The sequence below is a fragment of the Onychomys torridus genome, chromosome 14 (assembly GCF_903995425.1).
Source record: "Onychomys torridus chromosome 14, mOncTor1.1, whole genome shotgun sequence".
NCBI lineage: Eukaryota > Metazoa > Chordata > Mammalia > Rodentia > Cricetidae > Onychomys > Onychomys torridus.
Genome location: NC_050456.1, coordinates 65,462,905 through 65,479,910, shown reverse-complemented (window position 1 = coordinate 65,479,910; position 17,006 = coordinate 65,462,905). Strand labels below are relative to the sequence as shown.

Below are 17,006 nucleotides of genomic sequence, written 5' to 3'. Positions count from 1 at the left end.
TGCCCCCCCCCCCCCCCTGGCTTTTTCTTTTGTTTTAAAATTGATTTTCTCTCCTACTCTTCATCATTGCTCCTTTTCTTGTGGCATCTGTTCGTATATTTATTCCCCCTGATCTTTGTTTTCAAGCTTGTTTCTTCAAATGGGAAGCACATCTCCTTTCAGTAGCACACAGTTGGATCTTGCTTTTCTTAATCGGGTCTGGCAGTTTGGTTCAATTGTTGAATAAACATTAGTGTTGCTATGGTTGGGTTCATTTTTGCCTTGTGATATCTGTTTTCCACAACTCGTGATTTTGTTCTCTTTTGGATTCCCACTCTGCCTACTCTTTCACATTGAGTGAGTGTGTTCTGATGCTACATTCTGTTCCCTTAATGATCTTTTTTCCACTGTACCTTTGGGAGTTGTGTCTTAGCAGTGGTCTCAGAATTTACACACATACCTTACTGTTTCTGGACCACTGCAGACTTCAATTTACTGGATCCTGGGAGATGCAGGGATACTAGCCTTCTGCCCTTCCATTCCCTTTAGGCTTTTATATTTTCCCATTTATTGTACAGAGGCATACGTCCAGCAGGAAGCTAACAGAGTGCTGTGAAATTATTCCTTACATGTATTTTTTTTAAAGAGCCAAGAGAAAAAAAGAGGACAGTATATATTTATATCATCTGTTACATTTATTTTATTTATGGTTCTGGTTCTTTGGATCTGTTTCTATGTATTTAAGTAACCATTAAGATAATTTCCTTATTCTAAGCTTTGGCCAGGCACACACACTGTACACTTATAAAAGTTATGTTAGCAATGTATTTTTTTTATAATTTGAAATGAATTCATATTGTTACAAATGTTTGCCTTTTCTTGCTACTCTTCCGGCATTGATTATATAATGTTTACCCCACAAAATAGCTCTTAGGTTATTTGGCTAACTTACATGACTTTCTTCCCTCAGAGTCATAAACATTCAATGTGTATACGGCCATATCTACCATATTATAATGTCTCACACCAGGTGGCTACTTTCACTCTAAAGGGATCTTTGGTAAGTACTTATGTTTAACTTTTATTTAGATTCAGATTTTATGTTAAAGTTGGAGAGATGGCTCAGTGATTGAGAGTGCTTGCTTTTTTCCTAAATATTGGGGTTGGGTTTTCTGCATCCTTGTCAAGTAGCTATGACTACATATAACTCTAGCTACAGAAGATCTGATACCCTCTTCTGGCCTCCAAAGGTCACACATGTGAGCATACAGAAACAGATAAATAAATAAGTCTTTAAAAATTTATGAACATTTTGTGTTCTATTACAGGCCATCAATTCTTAAGTAAAGTCATGTATTACAGAATTACTAAGAATTGGTGTATAAATAGAACCTATCCTGGTGCCTTGTATTTCCTGCATTTTTTTTTAATACACAGGCTTATATAATACATGGTCTAGGCTGGCCTCACTGCACAGTGGAGGATGACCACAACCTCCTGAGCATCCCACCTTTCCCTTCTGAGATTTGGGATTTGTGCCACCACCTCCTGGCGATGGGTTTTTAAGCACTAAAGCTTAGATAAGAGTATGGTATACCAAAAACACAAACAAAATAAAGCCCAATTAAACAAAAATACTCCCAAGTCATCAATTTCTTTAAAACTCTTATTAGGTTTGACACAGAAGAAGCCAGTGTACCTTCTCAACTGTGATGTCATGGAATTATTAGGCAGCCAACAGGGCTGGGGGAGATGGAGGATAAGAGAGGCTAAGGGAGAGAGCACTAAGAATTCATTATGTACATGCATAAAATTAAGAGAACAAAGTTTATTAATAAAAGGAGTAAGACAAAAGATCTAATAATTGCCATCAGAAAGCAGTGTAGTTTCTGTAACACCCAGCAAAGGAGAGCTTCTCACAAAGCACAGGGGGGTGGGGGGTATAGCTGTATTCTGTATTTGATTAAACATCAGGCTCCAGGAGGCTGGAAGGCTTCAGAAAAGGCGCTGCTATAGGCTCTTTGCTATTGAACAGTTGTCTCTGAAGTCAAGCCAAACGCTGTATGTCCTTTTCTAGTGCAAGCTCATGTCATCCATTTATCTAAAGCCTGAGACAAAGACATTCAGAGACACTTCAGATGATAAGACTGCCCAGCTACCTGTGGCCCTGATTACTCATCAGCCCTAAGATGACACTTGAAATCTTTTACCAAGTTGTTAAAATCATGTGGATCTGCTGCTTTTCATGTGATTCACTGTGAAGATGGAGTTTCATATTCTTTTGAATTATATGTCTGTAATTATTATCATTGTCAATATGGCACATATTTACTGACTTAAGTGAAATTATTGTACTACATAATGATTATAATTAATGATAATTATTAAAATATGAAAATAACTTAAGATACTGTTAGGGCATTATTAAATATCCATACTGGATCTTCACTTTTTGTCCACATGTCAAATCAATATTCATTTAGTATTTTTGCAGTTATCATAATATATTCTTTGAAGAAAAAATGACTAGAACGTAATGCTTACCTTTGAAGAAGTTCCATTTTGTGTGGACGACAGTAAAATACAAGTAGGCAGAAGAAAGCAAGCTAAGATTCTGTACTAATAAGTAAAGAATTTTAAAGTAATTAAGTGTTTATCAGGGATTCGTACGGAGGGAGGCCAAGGCACTAAGATCTGTGTTTGACATTTGCCAGCGTTCCCAGGGGTTAATGCAATGGGTTAAAAGCATGGAGAGATTAATTGTCTACAGTGCTCTCCCCTCTAAAAGGAAGCAGGCAGTTTTCTTCAGGGACCCTGGACATAGTCACAGAGGGAAGCACATAAGAAACAGGCGTGTTTCCAAGCATACGCACTTCAAAGTAGTAGTTTAATAAGGAAATGTAGTAGTAAGATTCTGGCCTACCCCAGCAAGGTCATAGAACACATATTCAAAAAGAGAAGATGGCTGGACTACTGCTCATGCCCCGTTCAGGATCCTAAGGAGGCGGGCTGATGCAGTCCCCTCACAATGCAAGTCAGTGTCTCTAGAGTTGTGCTGATTTTCTTCAGGTTTCTCTGAAATGTCTTAATGGAAACAAAAACAGAGAAGGACATCGTGGAGGGACTCTCATGCAGGCGTTTGTTGCTGGTGGTGCCCACTTTGCTTAGTGCCTAGTGTTCACAGGAAGTGAAAGATTTGCTTGAGCTTGACTTCCTGTTTTCAAAAGTGTTACTGTTTCAACCTTGAGATGACTCTTTCAGCAACTTGAGACAGTGAACATTGCTCTTTTTGAGGTATTCATTTCAGGATATGAGGAATCTCTCAAGCTTGCTTTCTTGTGTTTTCTCCCCAGAGAGAAATACAGGAGCTGCAGGTGTGGTACACCAAGCTTGGAGGACCATCGGACAGACTTCACTTTAAGCAACTGGATTCTCTATGGGTAGTCTTAAAATTGATCCCTATGTTTGGGGTGTCACAACAGGAAAAAGGAACACATTTGATTAATGAATTAAAATGAAGTTGGTTTTATGGCTGCAGGACAGTAGAGATAAAAATGTCCCCGTATTTTTCTTAAATAGAAATCCCAGTTAAGGTGTAACAAGCTTCTGCATCCCTAGCTGTGCTCTGTCCTTAAGCACGAGTTTGTGTTGGTGGATCTGCCTCCATGGTCTGGCTGCCCCGGGGAGAGGTATTCATCCCATTTGAGATCGTACTGGGCTGTTGACCGTAGGCAGTTCTGCCCGCTCTGTGTCTTTCTCGTCTTCACTATTGTTCCTTGTTCTTCCTGCTGCATCTTCCCGTTCTTCATTATGACTCACTATTCAGAAGCTGCTTAAGGTTTCAACAGACTCCAGTCCGAGTCTCAGGGTCAGCCATCACACTGCCGCCAGAGTGGTGTGCCTAAACGTGGCTCCGCATGATCAGTTTCCTCATCAGTTCCCATTCCCCACGTGACCATCACTGTCCTATCACATGACCCCCCTGTCCTCAGGCGGTAGAAGCCAACTTTCCTTTCCGGAGGCAGATGTCAGGAGCTGGCCTCTGCCCACTGAGCAAACTTCCAGAATGACTTCCTTCATTTCTTCGAAGATAGGTTAGCTCAAGTGTGGGTTTCTGTGAAGCCTTGCCTACCTGGCTCAATGCAGGACCATGTGTGGGGCTCGGCAAATGCTCCCCCACCACCTTGGCTACCCTGAGCTTGGGGCTCTGCCTTGTTTTGCTTTTAGTCCAGCGGCATTTGGTGCTTGGTGACTCCTCAGGGAAGGTTTCAAAGAATGAACTGGCCCAAGGAAGCATATTACATCATCTAATTGACTTAATCTGCTGCATTTATTAATAATAATGTTCTGACAACTAGCTAGGCAAGATCAATGACTAAATACCCATTAGAGCACTCTCTACTTGTGTAATAATTTGCTGGAAATAGCATAATGAAATTGGTTTACCCCGTAGGAATATTATCTGGAGTTAATCCTGAGCCAGAACGTGGCTCTGAATGTTCACAGTTTTGCACCTCTTTACCCTTGACACCAAGATATGATACTTAGCCCTTTAGTTCAGTGAAGATAAAGTTAAAGTTTCAAAGATGGGTTCAGGCTCAGTGCCCACATTAGTTATGCAGGGATTCCAATGTCTGTAGGGGGCTATGCTTATCACAGGAACTGTGTTCTAGAGAGTGTTCCCCCTGGCCACACATTGAGGTGAGCCAAGCAAACCCTTCATAAACATCTGGTCTAATCTTCTCAACAGCCTTCTGAGGATGAGACGAAACACTTAGGAAGACGGAGTTGCTAGGATCATAAATGTGACATTAACCTAACCTACTAATTGAAATTAAAGCCAAGCATGCAACAAGCAGATTTTAATTTTTTATTTCTCAATTGTGAAAGGTCTCTTATGCTTAAAAGTTGAGTTGTCTGTGAGGTTTTGTGCAGTCTTTTCTATTAGGAAAGCTCCAGAAGAAACAGCAGGCCCCTGAGTTGTACCAGTTGAACAAGCTTTCAAGAGCTTGGAGCGCAGTGGAAGAGGAGGCTGGCTGAGGCTTTGGGTCCTCTGGTCTTTCCCCTCCACTTGGTGGACTTCTTCCTGTAAACTGTCATTTATACACGCTTGCAAAACACCCTTACAAAGCGCCAAGGGCCTTAGTGTTGCTGTGTCTTCCCTGCGTGGTGAGGAAGCCCTAACGGAGGAGCGGCTGTTTAAGATATTTCTTTTAGGCTGTCGGCTCCTGTGAGGTCCCTGGCATCTGGCCGTGAACATGGCTGTCTTCTTTTCCAGCTCCTCGACAGCAGTGGCAGCTTTGCCATGGAACTGCAGGAGAATGAGCTGGTCACGCTCACCACTCTCAGCACAGGTCGTAAAGGTGGCTACCCTCCTCCTCCCAAGTCCCAGCCCTTCCCGAGAAGCTACAAGGATGATTTCAATGTTGGTAAGCGGTTGCTAACCGGGCGTCGTCACCTGTCACCCATCTTCCGTTGAAGTAGAGCACTTTGTGCTTGTCAGACCATGTGAACGACAGCATGATGTCAAAAGTGCCCTTTGGGCCCTTGGAGTTTTATTTGGTTAAAAGATTGCTAAGATTTCCCGTTCTTTGAGGTGAATTTGTATCTTTCAGTTCCGGAAAAAAAAAAAAATGCAGAAGTCATCATGAGAATGAAAGTTGTTTTGGGTGGAACTCAAGGAGATAGCTGGGTGTCGCCTCCTTGGCCATCACTAACACTTGTCTTTCATGTACCGGCTAAAGCTTGTTCCGTCTCCATCTCGGTGCCAGGCAGTCGAGTGCTAGAGGGCAGTCATGCCATTGTTTGGGGCTTCAACTCATTGCTGGCTGGAGTTTAGCCCCCGGGTCCTCAGGAGGGTCTGTTCTAATGTGATCAGAGAAGCCTTGGAGGATGGGCAGTTGGGGAAACTATTGGAAGACAGACGCATGCTCACTGTGCTTGCGTCTCTAGAGGACCCAGCAAGCAGCAACATCTGCTTACTAAGCAGGGGTGTTGGGTAGGACTGCAGGTTTCCAAGATGAGTCAAGTAACTCTATAATGTGCCTCCCAAACTGACAGCTGTAGAAAAGATTAACGTTGCCAGAGTGGTGCACCCTCACCCTCCTGCAGGGGTCAGCACTGCTTGTTCCAACATGGGGACTCTGCCTCTGCCACTCACTCACTGCTGGTCTCACATTCCCATGGCAGGGCATGAACTTTCAGCTGCTTGACATAGAAAGGCCTCGGGGCTCTGGTACTGGCATTTGGTCAACTATTTAGATCTACATCGCCAAATATATCACACACACACACACACACACACACACACATTCACACACACACGCCTTTTGATCTAAACTTTGGTTGGGTGTCAATATTATTTATATTTTTAAAATTATTCAAAAGTTTCCCAATACACCACAGATACAGAAAGGAGAGGACTGGGAAGGGGTTGATACTTGGCCTCAGAGATACTAAGCGGAGGATTTGTTGTGTTCTGAACAGATTACCCATTTTTCAGTGAAGCTCCAAATTTTGCTGACCAGACTGGAGTATTTGAGTACTACACAAATCTCGAAGACCCTGGGCAGCATCGCTACACACTGCGCCAAGTTCTCAATCAACGACCTATTACCTGGGCTGCAGATGCTTCCAGCACGATCAGCGTTATAGGCGATTACCACTGGTGTGTGGGGGAGCTGCCCTCAGTGTCTAGCCTTGTGATTGGGTACTTTCTGAGTGAAGAGGTGCAGTAGTCCTTGTGTGAAGAACCGAATAGGCAGGTCATAACTGTGTGAACTCAAATGAGCAAATTAGTTGTTTCCATGTCCTTCCCTCAGGTTATTCCCGTCTGAGAATAACTTTAGTGAGAGAAATTTAAATTGAACAGAAGAGTTGAGGACACTTGGACCCTATAATATCATATCATATTATATTATAGTTTAATATTTATTTGCACACCTTTTAATTTGAATGCTTTTTGCTTTACCAGACTTGATTTGTTGAGCTGGTGTTGCCATCTGCTGGACACACAGTAGAATTGCACCACCTTAGCTAGGTGTAGGAAGCTACTTTTAAAGCAAACCGGCTTTAGTTTTTAAGGCTAAGCAATTCAACCCTTTCTTTAGATATATAATAAACATACAAGTTATTTTTTTGTCCAGTTAAAACACAATTGAAAAATAAAACTTTTACCTTCACTTTTAATTTAGTTATGGAATTTTAGAGTGCTGACTTACTGTTCTGCTCGCTTTAGGTAGTAATTTTTCTCATTGCTAACACCGTAGACATACACACCTACAATTTCTCCCTCCCTCTCTCTCTCTCTTTCTCTCTCTACCTCTACCTCTACCTCTATCTCTATCTCTTTCTTTCTCTTCTCCCCTCTTCTCTCCCCTATTTGAGGTTAAGTTCAGCTCTGCACAATTCACTTAAGAAGAAACCTAGAGAAATGTGAAGGACACATAGTTCTAGATTCAATATGCCCCCTACCCCTGCTCATTTCCAGAGCAGATGTCCTGGAATCCTTGTGTCCTTAGCTTACTTTGGATAAATTGCATGGTTTATTACTTGGCAAGACACATGTTTTTCTTCCTGTTTGCTGTTAGGTGTTGAGTATGAAGGGGTTGTTTTCAGGGAGAATGTTTTAGAGAGTTAGTACTATTGTCTTAGAGGTAAAATGCTGTAGCTGGTGACATGTTTCAAAGGAAACCAACCCAGAGGAGAGCTTATTGTAAGAGCTCTGATAGTTCCTGATTGGCAGACTCTTTCCCTACCCTTGATACACTCCATGGACCAGTGAGCCTGTAACCAGTGCTTTACTGTGTCCATATAGGTGTCAGGCAGACATCCTGTGCCAGGTAAAATGCTTCTCAAAATGGTATTTGTGGACCAGCACCATCACGTTATACAGGAAGTTGAGACAAGGACTTTCACGGGCCCATCACAGACTTTTACTGAGTTAGGCACTCTGGAGATGATACCATTGTGCTGGGTTAGCAAGTTCTTCGTTACCTTTCACAGGTCCTTCTGCAGAATCAGCATACACTATTATCTTCATTGTTTTTGAGATTTATTTTTATGTATATGGGTGTTTTGCCTGCATGTATGTCTGTGTGCCATACGTATGCTTTGCTGGCAAAGTCTAGAAGGCATCCACTCTCCTGAAACTGGAGATGCAGACAGTTGTGAGCTGCTGTGTGAGTGCTGGGTCACTGGTGATGCAAATGTAAGTAAGCCTTTCTGTTCGGAGTCACCAGAAACTTTGCCTTTCTGCACTATGGAAGTGTCTCATTCAGTATCACACCAGCACGATGACAAATTGTTTTAGAATAGAAAGACAAGAAACCTAGTGTTATGGTATTTAAGATTAGTAAGTACTGTCCATTAACCCACTAAAAGAATCAACAGAGTTGATGAATTTAATCACATGAAACTTGAAAAGGCCGTCAGTAAAGACTCTTGAAGCCCATCCTCGCTCCAAGCTCAGACATAGCCAGTCACTCTCTCAACTGAAGCTAGGAGGCATTTGCTAAGTGGGGTGTTAGTTAGTGCTAGGATAGTACTGTCACTGAAGAGGGTAATGGACTCTTTGATTGTGCAGGTCCAACATGACGGTGCAGTGTGATGTTTACATAGAGACCCCTCAGAGAGGAGGTGTATTCATCGCCGGAAGAGTGACTAAAGGTGGCATCTTGATTAGAACTGCTACAGGGATTTTCTTCTGGGTTTTCGCAAATGGATCTTACAGAGTTACAGCTGACCTGGGTGAGTGACATGTTTTAATGGGTCAGAACGTACTTTGAGCCTGTGTGTCTAGCGGGAAGAATTTCAATGTGTGTCGGCAAGTACCGAGCGATTCAGAATCAGAGCTATTTAGTGTTTTCTGGAGGAGGGCAGATCAGGAATGAGAAAGTAACAGCAGAAAGGCTTGTAGGACACTTGGGGCATGCAGTGCTGTAAGGGTGAGGGTAGGTTTGTGAAGCCCGGGTGAAGTAGAGACGGGAGGAAGAAGACACTGAGGAGACATTCAGCAGACTAACCTCATTGGTGCTTGTCGAAACCAAGGGACAGCTTGAGCCTCTTAAAATGGAGACTCCTATTCCCTGATATACAGACTTCTTGGAAGGAGTTTGCCTTTTCTCAGTGGCCTCTGTCTCAGTGGCACTGGCCTCTGCAGAACCGCTCTTACTGCAGAATGGGGCCTAGATGCACGTTGACATCGAATTGCACTTAGCTCACACTACTGTAGTGACAACGGGGGCTTATGGTGGTACCCTCTTAATTCTCAGTCTTGACTTTCCACATTAGGGACTTGTCACATTAGTGACATTTTTTTTTTTTTTAAATTTTATGGTTTTCTGCTCTTTGTCCCAGCTCTACAAATGAAATAATAGAGAGGTAACAGGTGGTAAGGATATTGTCATATTGTCTGAGTGAGAAGGTAACTCATTGATTTTTTGTTTTGTTTTGTTTTTTGTTTTTTGTTTTTCAAGACAAGGTTTCTCTATGTAGCTTTGCGCCTTTCCTGGAACTCGCTTTGTAGACCAGGCTGGCCTCGAACTCACAGAGATCCATCTGCCTCTGCCTCCCGAGTGCTGGAATTAAAGGCGTGTGCCACCACCGCCCAGCCCTCATTGATGTTTTGATCCAAAGCAGAGCCAGAGACATGGGTTACTTTTCCCAAAGTCCCCAAAACTAGTTAGTGGCGGAGCCAGAGCTAGGAATTTCAGCCTTCATCTTCAGTCCCCACTCTGTAGTTTGCAATCACTTGATGTCTAATCCTAGGTTTCTTCCAGACATTCAAATGCCATAAGCACGTAGCTTCTTCTCATCTCTAGCTATTGTAATCGATGCTGTTTTCATGTAAGCAGATCTACTAGCTGACAGGCTTTTGTAGTCTTGGACTGTTCCAACCAGATAGACGTGTATCCATGGGTTTACATGCTAATACATCAGACATGGTTAGTTTTTAAGTGTCTCTCATTCATTCTGCCATGAGTGCACTTATGTCCTGTGGTATAGAATAGAATTCAATACATGCATGCTTGTGTAGTGTGCAGCTGAATGAGGGATTTCCCTTTGAAATCAATTGCAGATCTGGAAATGAAGGGACAATGCTTCCTTAAGGTAGACTTTACTACATACAGATGCATGTATGAACCTCCCTGAGTTGTATGATCCTGGGATTTAGGTTTTAAAAGTAGGACAGTTGAAAGATTATGTTTTGTGTTACAGGTGGGTGGATCACATATGCTTCAGGACATGCTGACATTACAGCCAAAAGATGGTACACACTCACATTAAGCATTAAGGTGAGTATTGCTGATGAGAAAGGATGGAAGTGAAATGTTTGTGTAACTTTCTAGAATTTTCTGTTAGAAAACAAATGGAGGGATATAAATGATGAAAGAGGGGAGTCTGCTATGGAATCATTAAAACATCCATCCATAGGATGAAATTGTATGTCAGTTACTCTTGTGAGAACCAGTTGTTGACTTTTTAGATCACTATTTTTTCTTTTCTTTTCCCTTCTTCCTCCTCCTCCTCCTCCTCCTCCTCCTCCTCCTCCTCCTCCTCCTTCTCCTTCTTCTTCTTCTTGTTTCTTGAGACAGGATTTCTCTGTGTAGTTTTGATGCCTGTCCTGGATCTCTCTCTATGGACCAGGCTGGCCTAGAACTCACAGAGATCTGCCTGGCTCTGCCTCTTGAGTGCATGTACCACCACCACTCAGCCCACTATTTTCTTTTAACTTTGTTTTTGTCTTTTAAATTGAGGAGTAATTGGTTAAGTGAACAACTTAACTGTTCTCAGTGTTCTTTGAACCAAAAGTATAAGTAGAAGTAACAGGAATATGCAAAGTCATAGAGGCTTATTTCTGATAGTTTAGAGATGATACTAGAGTAATCATAGGATAAAGGAAATCTAAAAATCATCAGCAGCATCCTTGGTTGACCATGAGGTACTAACTGACGGTGCTCCCAAAAGATGCTGTAAAGAGAAAAGTGTCTTGTAATGTGTGACATTTCCCAAGTAGTTCTTTCATACTTTTATAGGTTGTAAATAGAAATTAAAACTGAGACTCTAAGAACTTAAATTTTTTTCTCAGTATCCATTCAACCACTGAAAATGAGAATTCTGATTTTTTTTTTTTAATTTGGTTTTTTGAGACAGGGTTTCTCTGTGTAGCTTTGCACCTTTCCTGGAACTCACTTGGCAGCCCAGGCTAGCCTTGAACTCACAAAGATCTGCCTGCCTCTGCTTCCTGAGTGCTGGGATTAAAGGCATGTGCCACCACTGCCCGGTGAGAATTCTGATTTTTAAGCTGTTTATTAATAGAGTTGAAGATCTAGTTGGGGTGTGGTGTAGTTTATTTGATCATTCCATTCTTAATAGGCATAATTTGTTCTAATTTTTCTTTGATAGAATGACCCCAAACATAGTTCCCAAATGCTTATGTATTATGATTGGTAAAGATGGGTATTTAGAAGAAGAAGTACATTTATTTCTTTCCAATTGCATTTAACTCTTCTTAATTATTTTTTGAGAATTTCATATAATATATTTTGATATAGTCACCTCAATTTCCTACCAGATCCACCCTCTTCCCTATCCACATAACTTTGTGTCCTCTTTTTTTTTTTTTAATATATCAAGTTCAATTTATATTGCCCATATCCTCTTGGGTATGTGACTTTCCATTAGAGCATGTTCTATCTGCCAGGGACCACATGCTTTAAGCAAACTTAACTTTCCTGTCTTTGTGTTTATCAGTTGCCAATAGCTCCTCAGCAAGGGGTGGGATTCATACCCACCTCTTCTCTCCATGTTGGGATTTTGTCTGGCATGAGCTTGCACAGGTCTCATGCATGCTGTTACAATTGCTGTGACTTTATAATACAGCTTTCCTGCTGTGTCCAGAAAACCATTTTTCTTAGTCACCCATTGTCTCTGGCTCTTATAATCCCTCCTCTTCCACATGTTCCCTGAGTCTTGGGAGGATGGGGTATGATATAGGTGTCCTATCTAGGGTGGAACATTTACAAGTTTCTCATTCTATGCTCCTACACCAGTTGTGGGTCTATGTGTTAACCACCATCAACTGCAAAAAGAAGCTTCTCTGGTGAGGGTTAAGAGGGTTAAGAGATTAACCATAGGTATAGGCCTAAGTCATTAAGAGTTGGCTTAATACTATGCTCCGTAAGTGGAGTAATAGTTGTTAGGATCTCTCCTGGATCCCATGACTTGTCTAGCCAAAATTTCTTGGTCCTGATAATGGTCAGGCAGGTAAGAGAGAAACACTAAAAGGTCTGTTCCTATGTTCAATTCTGCCATCAAAGGTTTTTTTGAGACTTTGGGCAAATCAATTAACTTGTGCCACTCCCTGATTTGGAAATCAGGTGCCTTCTAGACTAGTCATGCTATATGAGGGAATTCATACCCAGGGCTGGGTAAACATTTTACTTGGAGAGCCAGACAGGTGATAGTTGGGTGTGTGGTCCATGTGCTCTGTGTTGCACCTATTAACTCTGCTGTTGCCACCAGAAAGCCATGACAGACAAGAGGTAAATGATTAGTGTGCCTGAATTCCAATGAAAGCTCGCTATGGAGACAGGTGGCTGGTCTGGGGCCATGGTTTGCTAAGCTTTGTTCTAAGTCAGTAACTTGGAAATGAGTACACACATAGTTATGAAGAAAATTGGGATAATGTGATAAAATAACCCTCTTGCTCTGACTTCCTAACCATGGACATTAGAGAAGACTGTGCCAAGTGGGTGTTGCTTGAGTTTGTATGTAAATGAGGGAGAGAACAAGATGAGTAGTCCTCATAGCTGGTGCAAAAGGCATCTAGGAAGCCAGGATGATTGGAGCCAGGAGTGGGGCCAGGAGGCACTGTGGTCCCTTGGGACAGGCTGTATGTTTAATATGATTTGTGTATGCGTGTCCCTGGGCACAGTGCTAATGGTTACTTCTCTAGAAGTGGCAGGGGATGTCCAGAAAGTGCTCTGGAGATGAAGACAACTGTGCAGTTGTGTGGTCAGAGGTATGTGGCATCACATTGGGCATTAGGTGACTTGGATTCAATTCCTCTCCTCTGGAAAATCTTCTACATAGAATTTTAGTCAGCCCAAGTCTCAGTGTCTCCACCCATTGTAATTTTGAGACAGAAAGGTTTTGGCATAATGGCCCAACTCTCCACTCTTTATATTTTGAAATATATATAAGCAGCCTGTTTTACATGGCTAGCTGTATACTTGGTGTGCTTTTGAGTGTGTGTTCATAGTGTACTACAGTAATGGTAATGAAAGTTGAAATTGACAATTTAATGTGTGTCAGGGAAATGTAATGGCCATTCTCCGAGAAAGACATGCTTGATTTCTTCCCATCATTCCTAGTAACTGGACCCCCCCACCTTCCACTTTCCCCCACGGTTCTGTTTGACTCGTGGCTACGGCTCTTCTGATGTAAGAGTCACCATTCCATATGGCTTTGTAGTGACCTGGGGACAAAAAGTAAGATGAAGGCTAATTCCTCCTCTGGCTGGGTACACCACAGTCCTTAATTGAGACCTTATGTACATAGCAGCTTGCAGCAGGCATTTGGGCTCTGGCAAACTCTGGAGGAATCTCTCACTTAGCCAAAGGACTGGCATGTGCAATGACTGTATTGTTTTAATGGACTTCTGTCTGAAGCTTCATAGTAAGGCTATAAAAATATTATGGGCTTATTTTTTGGTTTTGATTTGGTGTGAAACATCAGGAAATATTGAGGTTTAATGTATATCGGGAACTGTTTAAACAGGTACTTCTTAATTCTTTCAGAAAAATTTTGATGTATTTCAGACTTGTGCTCAAACGCGAGACACTGTATTTTACAGTTCTTGGTTTTGGGTGAAAGATGTTTGCTCCGTTAAGTAGCTGACTACATCCTTAAACAGACCACAGAGAATTGTTTCCACATTTTCAAGGGACACATTTCTCTCTCCTGCAGGGTTATTTCGCCTCGGGCATGTTGAATGGCAAGGTCCTGTGGGAAAATGTTCCTGTGAAGTACTCAAGGAATGGCTGGGCTGCCATAGGAACGCACACCTTCGAGTTTGCGCAGTTCGACAACTTTCACGTGGAAGCGGCTCGCTAGTACTCACGGGGCATCGAGACACTATTTGGATTTTCTATTTTTGACTTTGACTAAGGGCCAGTTTTGATGACCCTGTATGTGAGCCTTTGAGGCTAACAATTATGAAGAACAGATAGGGAAAATAGTACTTTTTTTGCCAGATCCTGTGAAAGATTTAATTAGAACTAATTCCGGAAGGTGTCTTTGGCATTGCCTGTGCCCTTAAGATCCATCGTTTGTTAGTCCCATCCTTCAGGAGTGGTTTGGGTGGTTCCTGCCTTGCAGTCTTGGCACTAATACCAAGGTAGCTCTCTCTGTATTGTTTGTAAATGATCATGCAGATGGCTGGGACCTGAGAACCACAGAGGTGCATTTGTGAGCACTGATTGTGTGTCTAAGTGAGTTGAGGCTTCCTTAGAAGATGCTGATGCTTAAGAGGAAGCTGATGAACAATTCTACAGATACTCCAACAGGCTGCCCCCCCCCCCACACACACACACACACACACACACACACACACACGCACATGCACATCCTCTCCCTCTCCCTCCCTCCTCTCTCTGCTTCCCTCCCCCTGTAATGATGCTTTTGGAATTGTATGAAATCATGGTGGGATGATTTGAAAAATACCTCATTAATAAACTAACTCCAAAGCCATTTTGCAGTAATAAAAATAATCAGATTAAATTGGGTTGTTTGTATTCTTTATCTTACTTCTGACTTTTAACTCTTATCACCCTGATAACTGTCTTGAGAACATTTCCCCCCCATAAGCCAATGCTGTAGGTGGGTCAAGCAGCTTTCCTGTGCATTTCTTATGGCTTTTGCAGTGTGTCCTCACAGGTGGCTCTGGAAATTGAATGCCTTCATGTCTATATATGTGGCAGGAGGGGACACTTAGCCTTTTACTAGCTCAACTGAATTGGGTCACCTCCTAATGTTTCTATGGCTAGGTGCATTTATTATATTCCCAGTGTTTATATTTAAATGTTGGTAAGCATGTTTCTCATTAGTACATTAAACATTACTGTAACTCTTAGAAACAAATCAGTTTTTCATATGGGTAAAGTGAATTCTGGAATTCTTTATAAGGAAAAATTATTGATTGAGTGAATTCTACTGTGTGGGAATTTGTAGCAGTTTAACACTGTTAGAACTACAGCAAGAATTTTGTATTGCTTTTGAAAACTTGAAGCTAATTACTGGTATAAATCAGATTAAAGAAAAGTTATATTAAAACCAAGCCTAGGTGATTTATAGTATAGATTTTTAAATATTTTTGAAAACTAACATAAAATTTATATATAACAGAATATTCCCATTTTAAGTGTGTCATTCGGTGTTTTGATAAATGTAAAGATTCCCCTGTAACCAGCACTCCGATGAAGCTATTGACTATGTCTACCACTCCAGAGGGTTCTCTCTTACACCTGCACAATTAGGTCCTCTCACTCATCATTCCAGGCAACCACTGATACTTCTGTTGCTGAAAATGTGTTTGCTTTGAACGCGTGCAAGTGACATGATGTGCTGTTCATTCTACTGAATGGTTGTTTTCCACCAGCAGAACGCTGTGAGGTTTGTCCAGGTTATCACTTGCCAAAGTGATGCGCTTCTTCGTATTTCTCAAGAGAACTCCACTGAACAACTATACCACAGTTTCGGTTTTCCATCTCCTATTTTAGTGAGATTAAAAATAAAACTCATGATAGCATTTACATACGAATCTTTGAGACCATGCATTTATTTCTTCTGGATGAACTGGGGAGAAAGATTACTAGCTCTTACGCTATGTTTAACGTTATACAAGTCTACCAACTGTTCCCCAAATGATCTTGTGATGATACATCCTCTTCACCAGTGTTAAAGTCCCAATGAAAGCATCCTTGCCAATGCTGTGTATTGCGTCTGGATATAGGAAGATTTCTGCACATACAGTTATGTCATCTGTGGCCACAGGGGTGTCATTTCTTCCCCAGCGTGTCTGCTTTATTTCAGAGGTTTGCTAGTTATGCTCACTGGGACTTCCAGGTACCACACTGGAGAGTGTTAAGATCAAACATCCTCACCTTGTTCCCAATCTTCAGAAGAATGGCTTTGCTATTAGTGTGATAGTCTAGGTGGTTTCTTTCCCTCTCTTCTCCCTTTTCTTTTTTGTTCTTAAATCCCTTTATCTAGGGAAAGTTTCCTCTGCTTCCATTTTCTGAACTTTCTTCCCCACAATTGTCCTCTCCCCCACATCCATGCCCCCCCCCCCGATTTTTCTCTTCAGGTGAAGTGGGGGGGTTACTTTCCCATGAGTATCAGCCAACTGTGGTATATCAAGTTGTGGTGAGGTGAGGTACCTCCTCTTCTATTAAGGCTGGATGAAGCAATCTGGTAGGAGGAACAGGCTCCAAAAGCAGGCAACAGTCAGAGACAGCCCCTGCTCCCACTGTCAGGAGTCCCACAAGAAGACCACGTTACACAGTTGTAACAAGATGCAGGGGGCCTAGGTCAGTCCCATGCAGGGTCCCTGGTTGTGGTTTTGATCTCTGTAAGTCCCTATGAGCTCAGGTTAGTTGGTTCTGTGGGTTTTCTTACAGTGTCCTTGACCCCTCTGGTTCCTACAATCTTTCTACCTCTTCTGCAGGATTCCCCAAGCTCCGCCTAATGTTTGGCTGGGGGTCTCTGTCTCTGTTTCCGTTAGTTGCTGGGGGAAGCCTCCCTGATGACAGTTGAGCTAGGCACTGATCTATGAGTCTATCAGAGTATCATTATGAATCATTTCATTGACATTTCCCCCCCAAGTCCTGTTTGGTTCTATCCTAGGTCTCTGGGGTATACCGCCTCTGGGTCCTGGCCCTCAGTGGTAAGTTCCCTCTCAGGGTGTGGGTTTCCAACTGGGCCGGTCATTAGTTGGTCAGTCCCACAATTTCTGCACCATCTTT

General features: G+C 42.2%; 1 protein-coding gene across 1 annotated transcript in view; it reads left to right on the top strand.

Annotated features, from left to right (window-relative positions):
• Galc (galactosylceramidase) overlaps window positions 1-14,597 on the top strand; it is a 48,240-nt gene extending 33,643 nt beyond the window's left edge. Inside the window, exons 11-17 of the mRNA XM_036206218.1 lie at window positions 950-1,039; window positions 3,333-3,419; window positions 5,258-5,408; window positions 6,466-6,646; window positions 8,564-8,727; window positions 10,198-10,274; window positions 13,951-14,597. Of these exons, the coding sequence (XP_036062111.1) occupies window positions 950-1,039; window positions 3,333-3,419; window positions 5,258-5,408; window positions 6,466-6,646; window positions 8,564-8,727; window positions 10,198-10,274; window positions 13,951-14,097 (897 nt within the window). The 3' untranslated portion in view covers window positions 14,098-14,597. The remainder of the gene's footprint in view (window positions 1-949; window positions 1,040-3,332; window positions 3,420-5,257; window positions 5,409-6,465; window positions 6,647-8,563; window positions 8,728-10,197; window positions 10,275-13,950) is intronic.
• The last annotated feature ends 2,409 nt before the right edge of the window (window positions 14,598-17,006 follow it).